At 43.2% G+C, this 18917-nt stretch overlaps 1 protein-coding gene across 2 annotated transcripts in view; it reads left to right on the top strand.

The window, feature by feature from the left end:
* The window catches only part of tspan7 (tetraspanin 7), a 161540-nt gene extending 142901 nt beyond the window's left edge, over nt 1-18639 (top strand). Inside the window, exons 5-8 of one of the 2 annotated variants that reach the window (XM_086006633.1) lie at nt 521-676; nt 12687-12770; nt 15637-15734; nt 17703-18639. In XM_086006633.1, coding sequence (XP_085862759.1) covers nt 521-676; nt 12687-12770; nt 15637-15705 — 309 coding nt within the window. In that variant the 3' untranslated portion in view covers nt 15706-15734; nt 17703-18639. The remainder of the gene's footprint in view (nt 1-520; nt 677-12686; nt 12771-15636; nt 15735-17702) is intronic. The other variant, XM_086006632.1, reaches the window with a different exon arrangement.
* The last annotated feature ends 278 nt before the right edge of the window (nt 18640-18917 follow it).

Consider the following 18917-nt stretch of genomic DNA (forward strand, 5'->3'; position numbering starts at 1 on the left):
AAAAATTTAAATTATTGTTTAAAATAGTTATTTAATGTAATTTATAGTTTATTTAAAAAGTGTGATTTAAAAAAAAAAATTATTTGAAGGTTTACTGCTATTTTGGGGCCGTAGTCTTTATAAGTTTTGACAGGTCTTCCTGTCAATCTTATGAATGGGCTTTTCCCTCCTCCGATTGGCTGCCCATGGCTCACATGATCCCAGGGGACGCATCGCACTAACTGCGCCCCTGGGACACGCAAGCACAGCGCGCCGGCAGCTGGGCCAGGCCCGGAGCGGAATTCCACGGGGCCCTACAGCTCAACTGCGGGCGCGCAAGGTAAGTGCAGGTCGGGGGCTTACACCCGCGGGAAGCCCCCGACCCAAATTTCTGGGCCATTAAGTTTGACGTTTTGTGTATCCAGTCTTTTTTTTCTTTCTTGTTGTCCCTGTTTTTCTCTTTTTTTTTGTTTCTCTCTTTCTCTGTCTCTCACTCTTAGCAATGACAAACTTACACAAGTCAAATGTTTTTCTTTTGCAGCTGCGCTGCTGTGGTGTGCAGAACTATACAAACTGGAGCACCAGCACCTACTGGCCTGAACATGGCTTTCCTCGGAGTTGTTGTATAAACAGCAGTGACTGTAACCCGGAGGATTTACGGAACATGACTATTGCTGCCACTAAAGTCTACCAACAGGTATATATTAAGCCATGCCACAGTTTGAAAACATGTAGGCACCTTGGGCACAAATACTGTAGCAGTGATTTGGTTTTTGTATGTAATTCACCTTTATTTTTGAATGCGCAAAAGACAAGAAATGTAGGCCCGTAATTTTCGATATGAGGCTTCCTGCGTGCGGAGGCCTCCTATCGGGAAAAAAAATCTACAAACTTACCTGAGGGCTCCCGAGGTCCGGACACTTCCGCTCCTGGGCCTCTCCACGGTTGAAATGCGCAGGGCCCACATATCCCAGGGATGCATGCAGTTCGCAAGCGTCCCTGGGATCACGTGGGCCAGGCCAGCCAACAGGAGAAGGGAATCTCCCTTCATACTTTTGACAGATAGACCCGTCAAATATATGAATGGAGATCACCCCAAAAAGACACTAAAACATTAAATACATTTTTAAAAAACCATCACATTTTTTAAATGAGTTAAAATTACAATAAATTAAATATTTTAAACAAAAATTTAATTAAAAAAAAAATTAATTAAAGTTTTTTTACGGGGCTAAAAATAAACTTCCCTTTTTTTAAAAGTATTTTTTAAATTATAAATGAGTGGGGGGGGGAAATATTTTTTTAACTTTTTTTTCAACTCTTATGCTGGTAAAAGTAGGCCTTACGCCTGCTTTTACCAGGCGTAAGATTCCTAAGGATTTTCTGCGGGCGGAGGTTCTGCAGAAAGCAGAACTCTCTGCCTGCAAAGGCTCTTCTCTAGGGCAAGCGTCCGATCAACAGATTGGAAATGCCGGTTTTCAGCGCATGCGCTTTGCATGCCTGAAACCGGCATTTCCGATGTCCCTACGGGTGTGTACACAGCGCGTACACACCCTTAGGCATCGGAAAATACGGGCCGTAGTAAAGAAAGAACTTCTAGTTATATTACGCTCAATCACCTCTGGACACCCAAAATTGCTTTACAACAAATGAATAACTTTTGAAGGTGCAGTCACTGTTGTTATGCAGACAAATACAATCTGCACACGAAGTCCCACAAAAAAGCAAATTAATGAGTGACCAATCTGTTTTGGTGGAGATTGTATGAGGGAAGAATGTTAAGACACTGGGAGAACTTCCTGACTTGCTTTGGAATTTTGAGCCGGCAGCTAGGACCTCAGTTTAGTGGGTATGGTAGCACAGTGGTTATGTTACTGGACTAATAATCCAGAGACGTGAGTTCAGATCCCACCACGGCAGCTTGGGAATTTAAATTCAGCTAATTAAATAAATTTTGAATTAAAAAGCTAGTATCAGTAATGGTGACCATGAAACTATCTGATTGTTGGAAAAAACCCAACTGGTTCACTAATGTCCTTTAGGGAAGGAAATCTGCCATCCTTCTCCGGTCTGGCCTATATGTGACTCCAGACCCACAGCAATGTGGTTGACTCTTAACTGCCCTCTAAAATGGCCTAGCAAGCCACTCAGTTGTACCAAACTGCTATGACAAAGTCAGCACTGTGGGAGCAACTTCACCACTTGGACTGCAGTGGTTCAAGAAGATGGCTCACCACCACCTTCTCAAGTGCAATTAGGGATGGGCAATAAATGTCGGCCTTGCCAGCAACGCCCATATCCCGTGAACGAATATAAAAATAAAGTTTAACATTTCAATGCAGATTTTCCTGTTAAAATGCTTGGGCATAAAGGAAGATCGCCTGGGCAGGGCACAGAGGAATGTCAGGTGGGGAGGACTGCACATCTGACAGAGCCAGCTCGATTTTTCTGACCATTCATTTAAATATATGAGAAATCATGTGGATGACCCAATTTTTCTCCATCCACCATGCACAGACAATCCTTTATGACCAAACACTATAACAGGAAGATCTGTCCGATCATCTGAAAGATAGCATTTCTGACAATGCATCAGTCCCTTCATATTACAGTCGGGGGACTGCTGCTGAGTATGGAGAGGCTTAAAGCAAGGAAATGGGAAGAGAGTATAAATATTTAATGTGGAGAAACCTTATCGCATCTTGACTTTTGCAATATACTATAGTTCTTTGCTATATTTGCACTTTTCTATTTTGCCCATTTTTAAACTCCCAACTATTTACAGCATCAGTCTAAATCGTGTGCTCCAAGTCTGTTAGCGGTGCTTGAACATACAGGCCCCGATTTTCAGCTTGTGTGGGAAATGGTCGGGTTTCCCTGAATGTGGGGTTTCTGACACACATAAAAAAGTGTCAGCCAGCTCCATGCAATTTTCCCTCAATTGGCCAATTAATTTCCAGCATGTGGGAAGCCTTGCTAATTGTCCAATTCGAGTCAGAAATCCCCACAGTATGATGTCATCATTCGTGGTGCTTTCAAGGTCCATAGCAAGCACTGCATCCTCTGAAGGCTTCCAAACGAACCATACAGGATGGCAGAGGAGCCTGCAGCAGCTGTGGCCAGTGCCAGACCCCGAGCTGCCTTCAAATTCGACGAGGCTTCACTGCAGGCATTATTGGATGGGGTTAGGGCCCACAGGGAGGTCCTCTTCCCTAGGTCAGGGAGGAAGAGGCCTCCCACTGAGACCAATGCTGCATGGATGCAGGTGTCAGCAGATGCCAACTCGCTGGGAGTCACCAGAAGAACCTTGGCATTACATCTCTATCTCCTTCCTTTACTCCCCCACAGTACCATCCAGAGCCCCCGTCCTCACTGTGGAGGAGGAAGAGGCTGTGCAGCCAGACTCCTCAGAGGAAGCTCCAACCTCTGAGGGCACAGCGTCAGCAGAAGTAAGCGCACCCAGCACCAGCGCAGACACTCACACCTCGGGGGGACCTTCGGGACATAGAGTAGTGTTGTCACCTGGTGTTTCACAGCTCACAAGTGAGCCTCAGCAGATTCTGGAGACAGGGACAGCAGTGGAGAGTCCTCGTCGGAGGGCACAGGACTCTGCCAGCTCAGCTCAGCTGCGCTGCATGTCAACCCTCTGCCTCTGCGTCCATCCGCAAGAGAAGAGGTGATGGATCTCCATGCACAGATGCAGGAGTCTCTGGCAGGTTTTGTCTCCAGGGTCGCTGGAGCGAATGGAGGAGTCCATAGTGACCATGAGCAGAGCCTTTGTGGAGTCATTGGCGCATGAACGCATCACCATGGAAAGGTTGGCAACCTCCATGGAGGAGATAACTCGCCAGGGTACGGAAAACATGGTGAGTGCTCATAAGAGAATGACATCTGTTGAGGAGCCTTGGCCATCTGTTGAACAGAGAAACCAGATCTTCATGGAAGTCCTTCTAAGTAGGACTGCCAGTGCAGAAACGGGTCCCCATGGCCCCCTAAAGCGCAGCAAGGTGCTCTCAAGCCACTTCCAAGCACTGGCCCCTTCTGGCCTGTGCAGCTTCAGGTGAGTGAGCAGCAGCCTGGTGCTCCTGGTGCTCATCATGCTGTTCCTGGTTCTGCTGCTGGAGATCCTGTAATGGCAAGAAGTGAAGGAAAAAAAGGCGTCCCATGCTTCTCGCAGATGCCTCCGCTGAGGAAGCGCTGAGTGAGGGTGGCGAGAGGGGCTTCCCAGGAGATCGCATTGGAGAAGTGTGTGAGGCTCCAACCTTCCACAGCCGTGCCTAAGCCTTGAAGAAGTAGCCCCAAACCTGCAACAACAAGGTCCTTCAACATACAAGTGCTGTCCCTTTAAATCGCAGCTTTCCCTGACCTGCAGCTGAGAGCAAGCAAGTCGGCAAGCTTCACGCCAGGTCTCATCACCGGGGTTCCCCGCAGGCGTGTTTGATGTGGGGAAAGCCCCAAAGTCGCAACAGCCCCGGAAAATCTTCCTCAACAAGGTAATTATTGGTCATTAGTGTGCCGACGACCAGTCCCGCCAGCGGCGGGCGGGACTGAATCGGGTCGCGGGGAAATGGCGGGCCGAAAGTCGGACGGGGCGGGGAACCAGGTGGGGGGGGGTCCCGACCCGCTTTTTCTGCGATTTTCGGCCCCCGGCCGCCTAGAAAGCTGCCCGACGGCGGCCAGAAAATTGACCCTACAATCTTCTGACTCGGAGGTGAGCATGCTACTCATAAGCCAAGTTATAAAGGATTAATCACCACTTGATTCAATAGACCAGTACTATTCTCTGCTGCAATATAAATGCGCTGTTTTCTTATACCACCCTGAATTCTCGGAGGGTTGTAGGGCTGGAGGAAGTTACAGAGATAGAGAGATTGCAATGAAGATCAGTGGGGGGGGAGGAGGGGATAAGCGGACACTACAATATTTCAGACAACTTGCATCATTTAGAAGATGAAAAAAATGGAAAAACCATTCTAGAAGAAATTACCGTTAGAAAAAGTTTTAATACAGGTTTTTGTTTTCTGTGTTCACTTAAACAACCAATAAAATGGGACAGCATCGACATGAAATCATTTTGTATTGAATTTATTTTTCATTCTGTAATGTAGTGGTGCTATTATTGCATAATTAATGAACCACTGGGAGGCAATTGTTCGGCCCATTAAACATCAACTGCAATGTTGATGGTCCTTGAATTAGTTGGAAATCAATCTTTTATTTTGACCATCTGTATCCTGATATTTTTTCATCAATCTCAATTTCACTGAAGGATTTTTAATAGACTGTTAAATTTTTATTAACCCATTGACTCCCAAATTTCTACCCAGCTTTTGAAATATATATCTTCACCTGAAAAATGTAATATGATATACATTATTTAATGTGGTCTTCACGGAAAGAATGAAAAATGATAATGTGTATACCCTTCCCCTCTCATGATAGATATGCTCCATCACTGTTCCCTTCTCACTTCAAAAAGTTAATTTGTTAAATATATCATGACTGTCTCCCTCCCCCACCCCTTCCCCCAAAGATAAAAGTGTTTATATCTTTGGGGGCGGGGAGATGGTGCCTTCATGTGAATCTTGTTTCCACCACTGGGAGTTTTTTCCCCTACTTGATCTTCTGGACTCCTGGCACTGTGACACTGTTCTGTTACTGTATCGCTTGGGGGTCCCTGCCTGCAACCATAAGGTAACCCTTATTTATCTAAAGTTATTTCCTGGGTTCCTGGGCTGATCTCCACTCCTCTGATGGCTTCTGGACTGATCTCTGCTCATGTGTTGGCTCCTAGAGAGGAGTCCACTGCTCTTCTTGCTCCTGAGCAGAAGTTTGCTGTTCAGCTGGTTTCCCGGACTGAGCATCACTGTCCTGCTGGTTCCCTGGGCTGGATCCTGGTCTGGTTTCCTGCACTTTACTGTGCTCTTCGGCTGACTCCAGACCCATACTTCACTCCTCCAGTGACTACTGAATCATGCCCACCCCCTCCATCAACTCCTGGATTATTCCCCACTCCTCCATTGATGCCTGGATCAAATACCAGTCCTCCACTGGCTCCTGAATTGGACTTTTCTCTGCTGCTAGCTTCTGGACTACACTTCACCCATCACTGGCTCTGAGCTGAACCTTAACTCTCCTGCTGACTCCCAAACTGGACTTTTCTCCACTGTTGTCTCTTGCCCAGTAGCTTCCCCCACAAGACAAGCCCTCAGCTATTGTACTGGTTACCTTTTTCCTATCAGCGGCTACCTTAAGAATCTTCTTTCCCATACTTAGCTCTTTGCCACTGGCCCTTTTGCTCTACAGTCTCCCTTCATGTCTGTTCAAGTGCAAATGTTAATTGCCATTGCAGACTTCGAACACTTAATCCTACTCATCCTGGATATTCGCTGCCGTGTATATCATGGAAACAAATTCACCGCCAACCCCAGCATTCTCTTCCTCCACTCCTTGTGACTAACTCGTTCAGTTCTCTGCTGGGAGGGTTTAACCTCCTCCCCATCCATGTTACCTTTTCCACTGCTCCCATCAAAAAAAACCTAAAAAAAAAATAGAGAAAGAAGATGAATTATGAGAGTAAACTGGCAAGAAATATTAAAACAGATAGTAAGAGCTTCTACAGGTGTATATAAAAAGGAAGAGAGTAGCTAAAGTAAACATTGGTCCCTTAGAGGATGAGACTGTGGAATTAATAATGGGGAACGGGGAAATGGCAGAGACTCTGAACAAATATTTTGTATCTGTCTTCACGGTAGAAGACACTAACAACATCCCAATAATGGATAATCAAAGGGCCAGAGGGAGGGGGGAGCTAAAGACAATCACTATCACTAAGGAAATAGTACTTGGTAAAATAATGGGACTAAAAGATGACAGGTCCCCTGGACCAGATGGCCTGCATCCCAGGGTCTTAAAAGAAGTGTCTGCAGAGATAGTGGATTGAAAAATTGAATTGAATTGAATTGGATGCATTGGTTGCAATATACCAAATTTCCTGGACTCTGGAGAGGTCCCAGCGGATTGGAAAGCCACAAATGTAATACCCCTATTTAAAAAAGGAGGGAGACAGATAGAAAGCAGGAAACTATAGACCGGTTAGCCTAACATCTGTCGTTGGGAAAATGCTGGAGTCCTTCATTAAGGAAGCAGTAGCAGGGCATTTGGAAAATCATAATGCAGTCAAGCAGAGTCAGCATGGTTTTATGAAAGGGAAATCATGTTTAACAAATTTGCTGGAGTTCTTTGAGGATGTAATGAGCAGGGTGGACAAAGGTGAACCAGTAGATGTCGTGTATTTGGATTTCCAGAAGGCATTCGATAAGGTGCCACATAAAAGGTTACTGCATAAGATAAGAGCTCATGGAATTGGGGGTAATATATTAGCATGTATAGAGAATTGGTTAACTAACAGAAAGCAGAGAGTCGGGATAAATGGATCATTTTCCAGTTGGCAAACGGTAACTAGTGGGGTGCCACAGGGATCAGTGCTGGGGCCTCAACTATTTACAATTTACATTAATGACTTGGATGAAGGGACCGAGTGTAATGTAGCCAAGTTTGCAGATGATACAAAGATGGGTGGGAAAGCAAGTTGTGCAGCGGACTCAAAGAATCTGCAAAGGGAAAAAGACAGGCTAAGTGAGTGGGCAAACATTTGGCAGATGGAGTATAATGTGGGAAAGTACGAGGTTATCCACTTCGGCAGGAAAAATAAAAAAGCAAACTATTATTTAAATGGAAAGAGATTACAAAATGCTACAGTTCAGAGGGACCTGGGGTCCTTGTACATGAAACAGAGTTAGCATGCAGGTACAGCAAGTAATCAAAAAGGCAAATGGAATGTTGGCCTTTATTTTAAGGGGATTGGAATATAAAAGCAGGGAAGTCCTGTTACAACTGTACAAGGTATTGTTGAGACCACACCTTGAGTACTGCGTAGTTTTGGTCTCCTTATTTAAGGAAGGATATACTTGCATTGGAGGCAGTTCAGAGGCGATTCACTAAGTTAATCCCAGAGATGAGGGGGTTGACTTATGAGGAAAGGTTGAGCAGGCTGGGTCTATACTCACTGGAATTTAGAAGAATGAGAGGCGATCTTATTGAAACATATAAGATACTGAGGGGGCTCGACAAGGTAGATGCAGAGAGGATGTTTCCCCTCGTCCCACTCCATATCGCCATTGAGAATATTCACTTCATGAACAAAGCCTTCACCATTCATTACTTCATTGTGGATGGAAAAGGGAGAAGGTATTACTGGAGTCGAGGGAGAGGCAGGGAAGTTTGAGTGACAGAATTCTGGCTTAAGGCAGCAATTCCTTCCCCCTCACGGAATCTGTAGCAGGGTGGGGAGGTTTCAATCACTAGCCACACCAAACCACCGTTGCATAGCTCATGTTACCAAGTCATGCCTTGGTCTTTGTTTCTATTCCACTAGCATCTTCGTTTTCCATCTCTTCTAGCTCTCTGTAAAAATCCTTGCCATGTACTGTTCTCCCAAGCCCCACGTTCAATTCCTTATCAAAATATCCTCTTTCTCTTCTCCCTTAGCCTCTGCCCCAAGCAACTCATCTTTGCAGATTTAAGCCTACATCTATACTCCCCTAGTACCCTCTCTTCAAATGTCTCTGCCTTTCTGTTCTCACTCAATCTCATTCTTCATTTAAACTTCCCCACCCACAGCCGCCTCCTTGCTCTCACCATCTCTACTCCTGAGTACGTGATCACTAACAAGGCTATCTCTGACTACTTTCTTGCCTCACTTACTTCCTGCTTCCCCCTACCTTCCCCAATCCCACTACCCCTGGATAAAACTTTTGCCAGCTCCCCGACTAAATGACTCAAATTCCCAACTCTCTCTTATCTGAATATCACCCATTTTAACACCTCTGCTACTATTCACCTGCTCAACTGCTTGATCACCTCCACCTTTATTCTTACCAAGTCGCTCACCGTCTCCTGCCCTTGCTGTAGCCCCCAGTACAGACCCATCAATGTGACCTTACGTCAGAGGGCCACAAACTGAAGTGTCTGAAGCAAAAGTAGTCCAGTCATTCATGGCCAGATTTCGCTTGGCCATGTCAAGCATTATTGGCCTGGACTTTGCGGTGGGTAAAGACTGCAAACTGTCGGCGTTCGCCGTCATAACCCCTCTGAAACTGACCGTAACTTCAGGATTTAGCTCATGCTCATTTAGCTAATCGCGGAAATCCTGAAATTGCGGTCAATCATTCACTGCTCCAACATAGGCTGTGAAGCAAAGGCTCTCGCCGCTGGCCTCGAAGAAAGCTGCCCTTTCGCGAAAGTTTACCTTTCTCGACGTGCAATTTATTGTAGCGCTGTGTAATGGGAATCCCCATTGCAGAGCTGCAGTGATGTCAACAAGCTGTCTAAGCAGCCAATCACATTGAAGAATTCTCACAGACAGCAAACCAAGAAATAAAAAGCAGCTTTTATCCGTACTTTTAAAAAATGTTACAGAGAGCAAAATAAAGATTGGGACTTTCACCTGGGGATAAGGTGAAAGCTAAAATAATAAAAACAAACTTTAAAAATGTTTTTAATGTTTTTTAAAAATTGTAATCTTTATCATTATGGAGATATTTGACACTCCACAAATATAAAAATTAGTTTTTCTGGGCCAGAACATTTGTTTAGCAGTCAATATGCTGTTGAAACCCCAGTTACACCTATTCCAACAAGGCTTAACATTTAATGGGGTGTTTATCAGCGATATTACCGTGGAAAAGCTCAAGTTTTCGTCAGTTTCACTGATTGCTGGGTATGGGTCAGTGAAATACAATCAATTGCACATTGAGAAAGGTAAACTTCTCATCACAGAGATCACAAGATCTCTGTGGGCAGCTTTCTTCACGGCGAGTGCCTTTGCTTCATCACTGACCACAAATTATGGGCCATTATGTCTCATTTTCATCAGCCCAATCATCCTGGAAGGCCAAAGACAACCCAAGACTCCTTTTTCCGTGAATAACCATCCCCTCAAACTTATTTCCCCATCCCCTCCATCTTCACCTCCATTATCAAGTGCAAAGAGCTCATGTATTGTGTCCCATCCCTTCAGAATTTTAAGAAGTCACACAACACCAGGTTATAGTCCAACAGCTTTATTTGAAATCACAAGCTTTCGGAGTGCTGCTCCTTCGTCAGGTTGTGATTTCAAATAAAGCTTGTGATTTCAAATAAAGCTGTTGGACTATAACCTGGTGTTGTGTGACTTCTTACATTTGTCCACCCCAGTCCAACTCCGGCATCTCCACACCATGGCTACTTCAGAATTTTAAACACCACTATCAGATCATTCCTTCATCTTTTCTGTTCTAACAAAAGCAGCCACAATTTTTCAAGTCTTTCCTTGTATTTGTATTTCCTCATATCCGGCAGCATCCTACTGAATCTGCACTGTACCCTCTCTATTGCTTCAACATCCTTCCTAGTGTGCAGCCCAAAACTGCACGCAGTACTGCAACTGTGGTCTTACTAAAGTTATATATAAATTCATTATTACATCGCGACTTTATATTTTATGCTTCATGCCATAAAACTCAGGATTCCATTCACTTTTTTTTTTAAATCGCCTTATCCACTTGAGGTGCTGCTTTTAAAGTCTTGTGAATCCGAACCTCCAAATACCTCTGCTCTTCCACGTCATCCAGCATTCCCCCTTTCAAAGTAGAATCTTTTCCTTTTTTTTATTTTGTTACCAAAATGTACCACCTCAAATTGACGAGGACTGTGCGGAAGTAAATACTTTCTCTAATAGTTCTTTTTTTGGTATAAAATGTTGCACTTTATGTTTCTTGGGCAATGAACTGTAGAGTCGCTGAACTCTGATGAGAATTGTTTACACAGTCAGCAGTTATTGCAGCACTGTGAATGAGATGTTGCACTGTTGTATTGTAGCTATTCCTTTGGTGTTCTTTAAAATACAATTTAGAGCTCTCCTACCCCAGGCAAGAAATCAGACATGAATACAATAGCAAAATACTGTGGATGCTGGAAATCTGAAATAACAACAGAAAATGCTGGAAAGACTCAGCAGGTCAGGCAGCATCCGTGGAGGGAGAAACAGAGTTAATGTTTCAGGTCTGACAAAGGGTCACAGACCTGAAACGTTAACTCTGTTCCTCTCTCCATGGATGCTGCCTGACCTGCTGAGTGTTTCCAGCATTTTCTATTGTTATTTAAGAAATCAGACAACCAGCAAATTAGCTGTTAGGCCACTGCTGATACCAGTCAGCAACCAAATACAATATTATCAATTTTTTTACCTACCTCCCACCTTTTGTGGCAGTACCTGTTAATGTCCTGTATCCTCCCAAGGACCTATGGCTGAGGTTGTAATGAGTGTAAAATCATGACATAGTCTATAGGGGTGCCATTGCAATACTCATTTCTGTCTTTAAAAAAATGAAATTCACTGAAGAGTGAGGGGTTTCTTTGTTGTATGCTGAGTCCTTTCTATAACAGAGGTATTTATGGGTGCACATGTGTAACCAATATGTGCTAGCTGCTGGTGGCATGGGGCCTCACAAAATTTATCCTATAGTGTACCTGGTAATTAATGATCTGCAGGGAACATCAGGACATGGAATTGTCAGGCCTATTCTCAGTTCTCCACTGCCATGTACATGCAAATATGTTCCTACTGTTCAATTAGTCCTTATTATCAATTTTGAAGACTAATTTTATAATTAATGTAATACTAAAAATCATTAGGATGAGTCAAGGACTCTTAGTTAAGAAATCTAATGCTGCTTATTACATATTATTGACATTAGTAACTGTTACAAATTATTACAACACATTCAAATAAAACTGTTTGTTGTCAGAACAGTGGTGCTGTGGCACAGTGCATCACGTGGTGTAACAAAATGATGGAGTACAGTTTCCACCCTTGCACTTCACCCCCTCCACTTGCTGAGTTCTGCAACTCCAGCCATCCTGCTGTGAGAAACTGTAGTACAGAGGCCAGATGCTTCCCCATTGGCAGGTAGGGAGGGAAAATGGAGGCAGCATCACCTAGGCTGCTCTTTTACGCTTCCTGGTGGCCAGTTACAGACTGGTATTGGCAAAGGCTCAATAGTAGATTACCCATCAACCCCTTTGGTCAGGTAAAGTGTGATGATGAACAAAAAGAAAATGGTAGGAAGTGGGTTTTTTTGTTTCAGGAATTTAAGAGTCGGTTCACATTCCTGGCTTCAAGATGACTTTACCAAAAGTGGTATTGGACTGCAAATGGTCACAGTTCCCTCAGTAGTCTGGTGGGTAAAGGTGCATCCTGGTGCAACAATAAGCCACACAGGCCAGAAGGTCCCAGATCCGATCTCGGGTGTATGCAAAGTTAGCTGATCTCAGCTGGAGTAGCAGTTGATCTCAGTGCTCTTTTGCGAAGTTGAGGAAAATGTTGGGTGACAACAAGTTTGGGCACAAAATGCCTTCTACTGTCTGATGGTACTCACTATCGAGACTCACATGAACAATGACCACTTGTGCAAGGTACCAGACAGCTGCTGGCATCAACGGAACAATCCTCCACAAAGTGTCAGCATCTGAAGGGGAGAAAAATGGAAGGAAAGTAAAATCACACATGAAAAAAGATGGTCAGAATCCAATTGGTTCATGCAATTATACACAAGTAGGACTGAATAAATAAATATAATTTAATTTTTCATTGTTTTGATTTATAGGGCTGCTACGAGTTGGTGACCAGCTTCATGGAGACAAACATGGGAATTATTGCTGGGGTTGCATTTGGAATTGCCTTCCTACAGGTACAAACATTATAAGGGTAATTTTCTGAATTTGCACCCCTGATGCAGAACTTTGCCTGCCAGGACCCATATTGGGAACTCTGGCACATGCCAGGAAAGTGAATTCATTATTTTACCCCTTATAACTGCAGTTAAATTAATATTGTTGTTAAGTGTAAAAAGTTCAGTTGAATGAATTAGTTATTTTAAAAATGTATTTTCTCTTCCCTCTTCCTCTTCCCCCACCACCACCCCCTCCCCACCCCCATAAAAGCTATGTTCATTTTGTGGCCTGTTACCAGCCCTGTTCCCATATCCCTTTACACCCTATCTAACCTATTCTTAAATATTGACATGGATCACCAACTCTGATAGTGCTTTCCACAGTTTCACAAGTCTGTGCGTAAAAAATAAAAGTGTCTTTTGCGCTCTGTCCTAAATCTCACACATTTAATCTTAGGTCTAGAATGAGGTGACATAGATACATCAATCACTGAAAATAGTCCGTTTCTATCTACTCTATCCCCTTCATAATTTTAAACATTGCTACCAAATCACCCCTTAATCTTGCCATAAAACTGAGTATTCCATTAGTTTTTTTATGGCTTGAAGTGCTACTTTTAATGTCTTGTGAACCTGAACCCCCAAATCCTGCTGACCTTTCACATCGTCCCGCTTTCCTCCACTGCAAATATACTTTTTAACCAAAATGTACTATCACACATTACTAGCATTGAATTCCATCTGCCACTTTCTTGCCTCTTTTGCCACTTTGGTCCTCAGAACCATTTACTCCTAATGATTTGCAAAGGGATTAGAGTATAAGAGTAAAGAAGTCTTACTACAATTATACAGGACATTGGTGAGACCACACCACGAGTATTGTGTACAGTTCGGGTCTCCTTACCTAAGGAAGGATATACTTGCCTTGGAGGGAGTGCAACGAAGGTTCATGAGACTGGTTCCTGGGATGAGGGGATTGGCCTATGAGGAGAGATTGAATAGACTAGGCCTATATTCCCTAGAGTTTTGAAGAATGAGAGGTGATCTAATTGAAACACATAAAATTATTAAGGGGCTTGACAGGGTTAATGCTGGGAAAATGTTTCCCCTGGCTGGGGAATCTAGAACCAGGGGTCACAGTCTCAGAATAAGGGGTTGGTTATTTAGGACTGAGATGAGGAGACATTTCTTCATTCAAAGGGTTGTGAATCTTTGGAATTCTCTACCCCAGAGAGCTGTGGATGCTCAGTCATTGAGTATATTCAAGACAGAGATCGATAATTTTTGGGGAATTAAGGGATATGGGGACAGTGCGGGAAGGTGGAGTTGAGGTTGAAAATCAGCCATGATCTTGTTGAATGGTGGAGCAGGCTCGAAAGGCCAAACGGCCGACTTCCGCACCTATTTCTTATGTTCTTATGTTCTAATTTAGTTTTGTCTATAAGTTTGGATATCACTCTCTCTAGCCCTATAACCAAATAATTGATATACACAATGAACAGAAGTGGTTCCAGCACAGAATCTGGTAGGATTTCCCACTTCTAACTGCTCTGAGAATCTGCCCATATCTCCTACTCTCTTCCTCCTTTCTGAACAGTTTTTAGACCAATGTGCTGCCCTCCCCCCTAATTCCATACCCTTTAATCTGTTCCAGTAGTCTCCTGTGTGGTACCTTGTCAAAGGCTTCCTGAAAGACCAAGTACACCACTATAACTGTCACAGATTTTTACCTAAAACATACTGGGACATCACATCATCTAAGTTTAGCCTAATCTTTTGTTAAGTTTCAGACCAACCTTTATTACTGTCAAGCCTCCCCCCCACCACCACACCCCTTTCTCCTGAAAGATTTATTTCTTCTGTCTCTTGTTCCCACTAAATTACTAACTGTCTTCCATTGCTCTGTTTTTTTCCTGTACAATTCGTATTATCATTCCCTTAAGTTTGAGGGTCACAAACTCAAGTGCACCGGGTGCATGATTGACCTAGTCATTCATCGCCAGACTATCTCCACCATGTTAAGTTTTACTTTGCCTCACACTCCTCAGCCAAATATTCCTGTTGCTCCAGGGCAAGGACATTCCATGCCTCCTTTTCTCCATGACAAATCACCTCCTCAAACCTCTTTCACTGCCCCCTCCACCCTCACCTCCACCAAATGTGACGAGCCAGTGGATTTCTGTCTTTATGATTGAGATCATTTATGCATCTGTCTGCCAGCACTTCCACTTCCTCTTCCCCCCCATCTCATATCACTCACCAAGCCCCACTCACCCTACATCTGATCCCCTGTCCCTCTATAGTTTCTCTTTCCATCTCCCCACCTGCCATCTTTGATCTCATCTCTTCCACAAGACCCAACTCCTGTTTCATTGATTCCCTACCCAACTCCTGATTGCTCAATTATCTTTTCCGACCCTATGCTTCTGATATCCTCTGTGACTGGAACCACAATGCATTATCTTTCCTTATTGTCCTCAGCCTCTCGGTGGCAGTCAACATGGTTGGCAGTGTCATCCTTCTTCATCACTTCTAATGATGGTAATAAAATTTGCAGCCACTTTTGGTTGCCTGGATCACCTGCTTTGTTTTAGGAATGCCCTCCTCCCGGGGTGGGAGGCAGGGGTAGAGAGGGGATAGATACTTGTAGTGATATTTGTTCTGGTATTATTGGATTCACCCACTGTCACCCTATGAGCCCAGATTCAAAATAGAAACGGGCCACATTTGACCTGGCTGTGCTTAACATGGACACTGCACACAAGTTGAAAAGCTGTTCATTCCCCAGCACTGAAATCACTTTGGTCACAAAAATGCACCTAGATAAAAAAGTATTTTTAACTGTGTAAATAATTTATTTTGTATAATTTTTTGACTTTTGCAGTTAATTGGGATGTTGCTGGCCTGCTGTTTGTCCCGATTCATCACTGCAAACCAGTATGAAATGGTGTAATACATGGAAGAAGAAGGTGGGTTCTCCTTGTGAGTAAAACTGTTCTCTACTGTCCACAGTAAACAAAACAAACTACATTTTCAGCAGATTTATGCAGCAAATATGCTAGAAAATGGTTTCTGAATTGGCTGATAGTTTATGATTGTGCATTTGATGTCAAACCAAAGGGAATCATGCATTTCAGATCTAGGGCTGATTCAAAGCCAAAAACATGTTTCTCATTTTAGTAAATTCATTTGTACTTTTATCTGGGATTGGAGGAGGGAGAAAGGGTGAATTTGGATTTTCTGGATCAACTTCACTTAAATGGCTTCACCTGCTGGCAGTGTTTAAAACTCTGTTATTACTGTCTCACTGTCCTGACGAGGGTGCCTCAAAATAGAGGAAAAATTAGGAGAGAAAAAATGTGCTCAGATTATTGGACGAGCCATCTTAGAAATTGTTCCATCAAGTTGTTATCCTGAATACATCAAATTATACGGTTTGCTGGAACTTGCCCATAATTGTCTTCTGAGAGATAGCCAGGTCCAGCAGCCTGTGGTATCTTTCCAAGCTATTTTTCTCAGGGAAGATGCAGGTTTGTGGCTTTGCACATGGTCACTTTTTTAATTACATTAGAAAGGGCTGTGCCCCCTGTCAAATGAAGAATGGTGTGGGAGGACTAGGGGGGATGGAGGAGAGAAATTATAATTTTGAAATAAGAGAGCGAGAGAGAGACTACCACTGTAATTATACATTTAGAAACCCAATTCCAACAGTCCTGAGATACGGTGCAATAACTATTGTTGCTCTACCCCGATTTTTCTTAGAAATTGTGGTGGGGACAGCCTGATAACCAAGCACCATGTGGTGTGGTACTGGGCCATATAGACCAAGAAGGTCCCAGATTTGATCTTTGGTCTGTGCTGAGTTACCCAACTTCAGCTGGAATTTAGTGTAGTGCTAGTTAGCTTTGGTGTCTCTGTTCTAGGAATAGGAAAGATTGTTCAGGGCTCCTGGAAGTTGGGTAGGGGCAGGATTGGGTTTGGTGTGATGGTCTCTGGTGGTGAAAGAGTTAGCTGACACTCAATGTCCAGGTTCACATGAAATGAATGATAAACTGGGTGATGTATCAGAATGCCATTCCTGCCCATCAAACTATATACAGGTAGACTATCCTTTATCTGAAAACCTTGGGACCAGCTGTGTTTCAGTTTTCAGAATTTTTTGGATTTCAGAAGGTTTTCATCTCCGTATCTGACAACAAACACTGTTGCTTAACAACAGCTTGTAAACACTCGGGCCCTGCCTTGGAAGCGTCTCTGAAGCTGTTGCTAAGCTACAGAGACTCTTTCCACAGCCTGACTGTTTAAAAAAAAATTCTAGGGGAAGAAAAAAAATGCTAGGGGAAGAAAAAAAACCTAACAAAACGGCTGCTGATTTCTGCTGTTAGATCGAGGTTTCCGGCTCCCCCTGCTCCGTATCTGAATTCCTTGACTTAGCGGGGGTTTGGGGCTCGACTGCCGCCGCCAGTTGTGGGAAAGCCGGATATCGGCTGACTCCTACACTAAGCTGGCCCGCAAATCAGGTCGGGGGGCGGGGGGAAGAAAAGACTATCGGATGGGCCGCTGTATTGTTGGGTTCACTCTTCCGGTACCTCCTTCACACTGCCCGACTCGGCCTGCAATCTCCTACCCAGGAGGGAACTCTGTGACCCTCTGCCCTGCTCACAGGGAAAGGCAGAGCTCCCGGACCACTCCTGTCATGTTTGGCGCCACTCGGGTCATGTCGTGCGCACGACTTATGCGCCACGAAAAAAAATTCGGTTTTTTAGAGGTTTTCGGTTTTCGGAAGTGCGGATAAAGGATAGTCTACCTGTACTGCCTTCATTAAAGTATGGATAAGGGAAGAAAGTCAGGGAGGGAACCTTGATGATAAATACCAATGTATTCATATGATGAATAGTCTCTAAAATATTTCTCTTGGACAGTTTTGTGATAGCTTGTTTTCTTTTACAGGGACATGATCTAAGTGGGCAGTTTCTAATATAGGATTTGTAGAAGACCAGGCCAACATCCTAGGAACCCAAACACACTACCCTTTCTGTTATTCGTAGTGCACCATTTCTTGTCATACAGTTGTGCAATAAAGGGGTAGCTTCTTTTCACACTGAACATCAAGGCTTTTAAGATGCTGATGACTGCAGTAGTTTCTCTACTTGGTCAATTTAATGGGTTTCATACTGTGTTACAACAGGTACCATAATTGCATTGATGTGGCTCTGCATGTAGTAACGTATGAGTTATTTTTTGGGGGGTGGGGTAGAGGCTGTTTAGCAGTGTCACTGGAATTTCTTACACCGTTTATTTATAGTGATACGTATTTATGACTATTTAATATAGATATTCTAGTTTTGATTTGATTCATACACTACTATTGTTCTGCCATATGGGCTTAGAAATGAAAAAAGTGGATTACTTGGAAAAAAAATAAAAGTACAATAGTAATGTAGTGCTTGAAGGGAAAAAAAATTGTGTTTTCCCTGAACCTAAACTACAATTCAAGTTTTTTAATTATAGTGTCATTAGACATTGCTGCTTATGCCACTAAATGTAGCATCCTGTCCTGTGTAAAAAGTAGTTATAATTGTACTGTATTATGTGAACACAGTAAATAATATTGTTTCAGTTTTGAGTATTTGTATGTTAATGTATGTAGTGTTAATCAGCCGTTAACGTTCCTGTTTTTTTCATTGCCTTATGTAGCAATTGATGCATCCACAGAATAGTTAATTTAACAAAATGGGTCAGTGTTAAGCAAGTCTAAAGAGCATTTCAGAAGTAAACTGTAGTTGAAATTAATGTATTTTAAAACTTCCACCAGCTAGCATGCCAACACGACTGTGACATTGTGAGCTTATGTGAATTCTGTATTAATAAAAACTGTTAATTACAATTGCTTCCAAGTCTCTTTCTGTGGGTTACCATGCTGGGATGTATATTTCATAACACTTTAAAGTTACAATTTTTCCTGCACAACAATCTACAGGTTTGATTTGCTCATCTTCTAAAAACTGTCACTTTATATGGACATTGCATTGTGCACTTGCCCAAATTGTACAGATGCAAGATGTCTTCCTAAAGGATGGTGCTGTCTTAAAACCTTAATTCCTAATTCAGTACAATAGAATATGTGGCTATTAATTAAAATTGTGGTATTGTGGAGCCAGAATG

The sequence above is a fragment of the Somniosus microcephalus genome, chromosome 14, assembly GCF_052327205.1.
Source record: "Somniosus microcephalus isolate GS21.2 chromosome 14, FLI_Smic_1.0, whole genome shotgun sequence".
Lineage (NCBI taxonomy): Eukaryota > Metazoa > Chordata > Chondrichthyes > Squaliformes > Somniosidae > Somniosus > Somniosus microcephalus.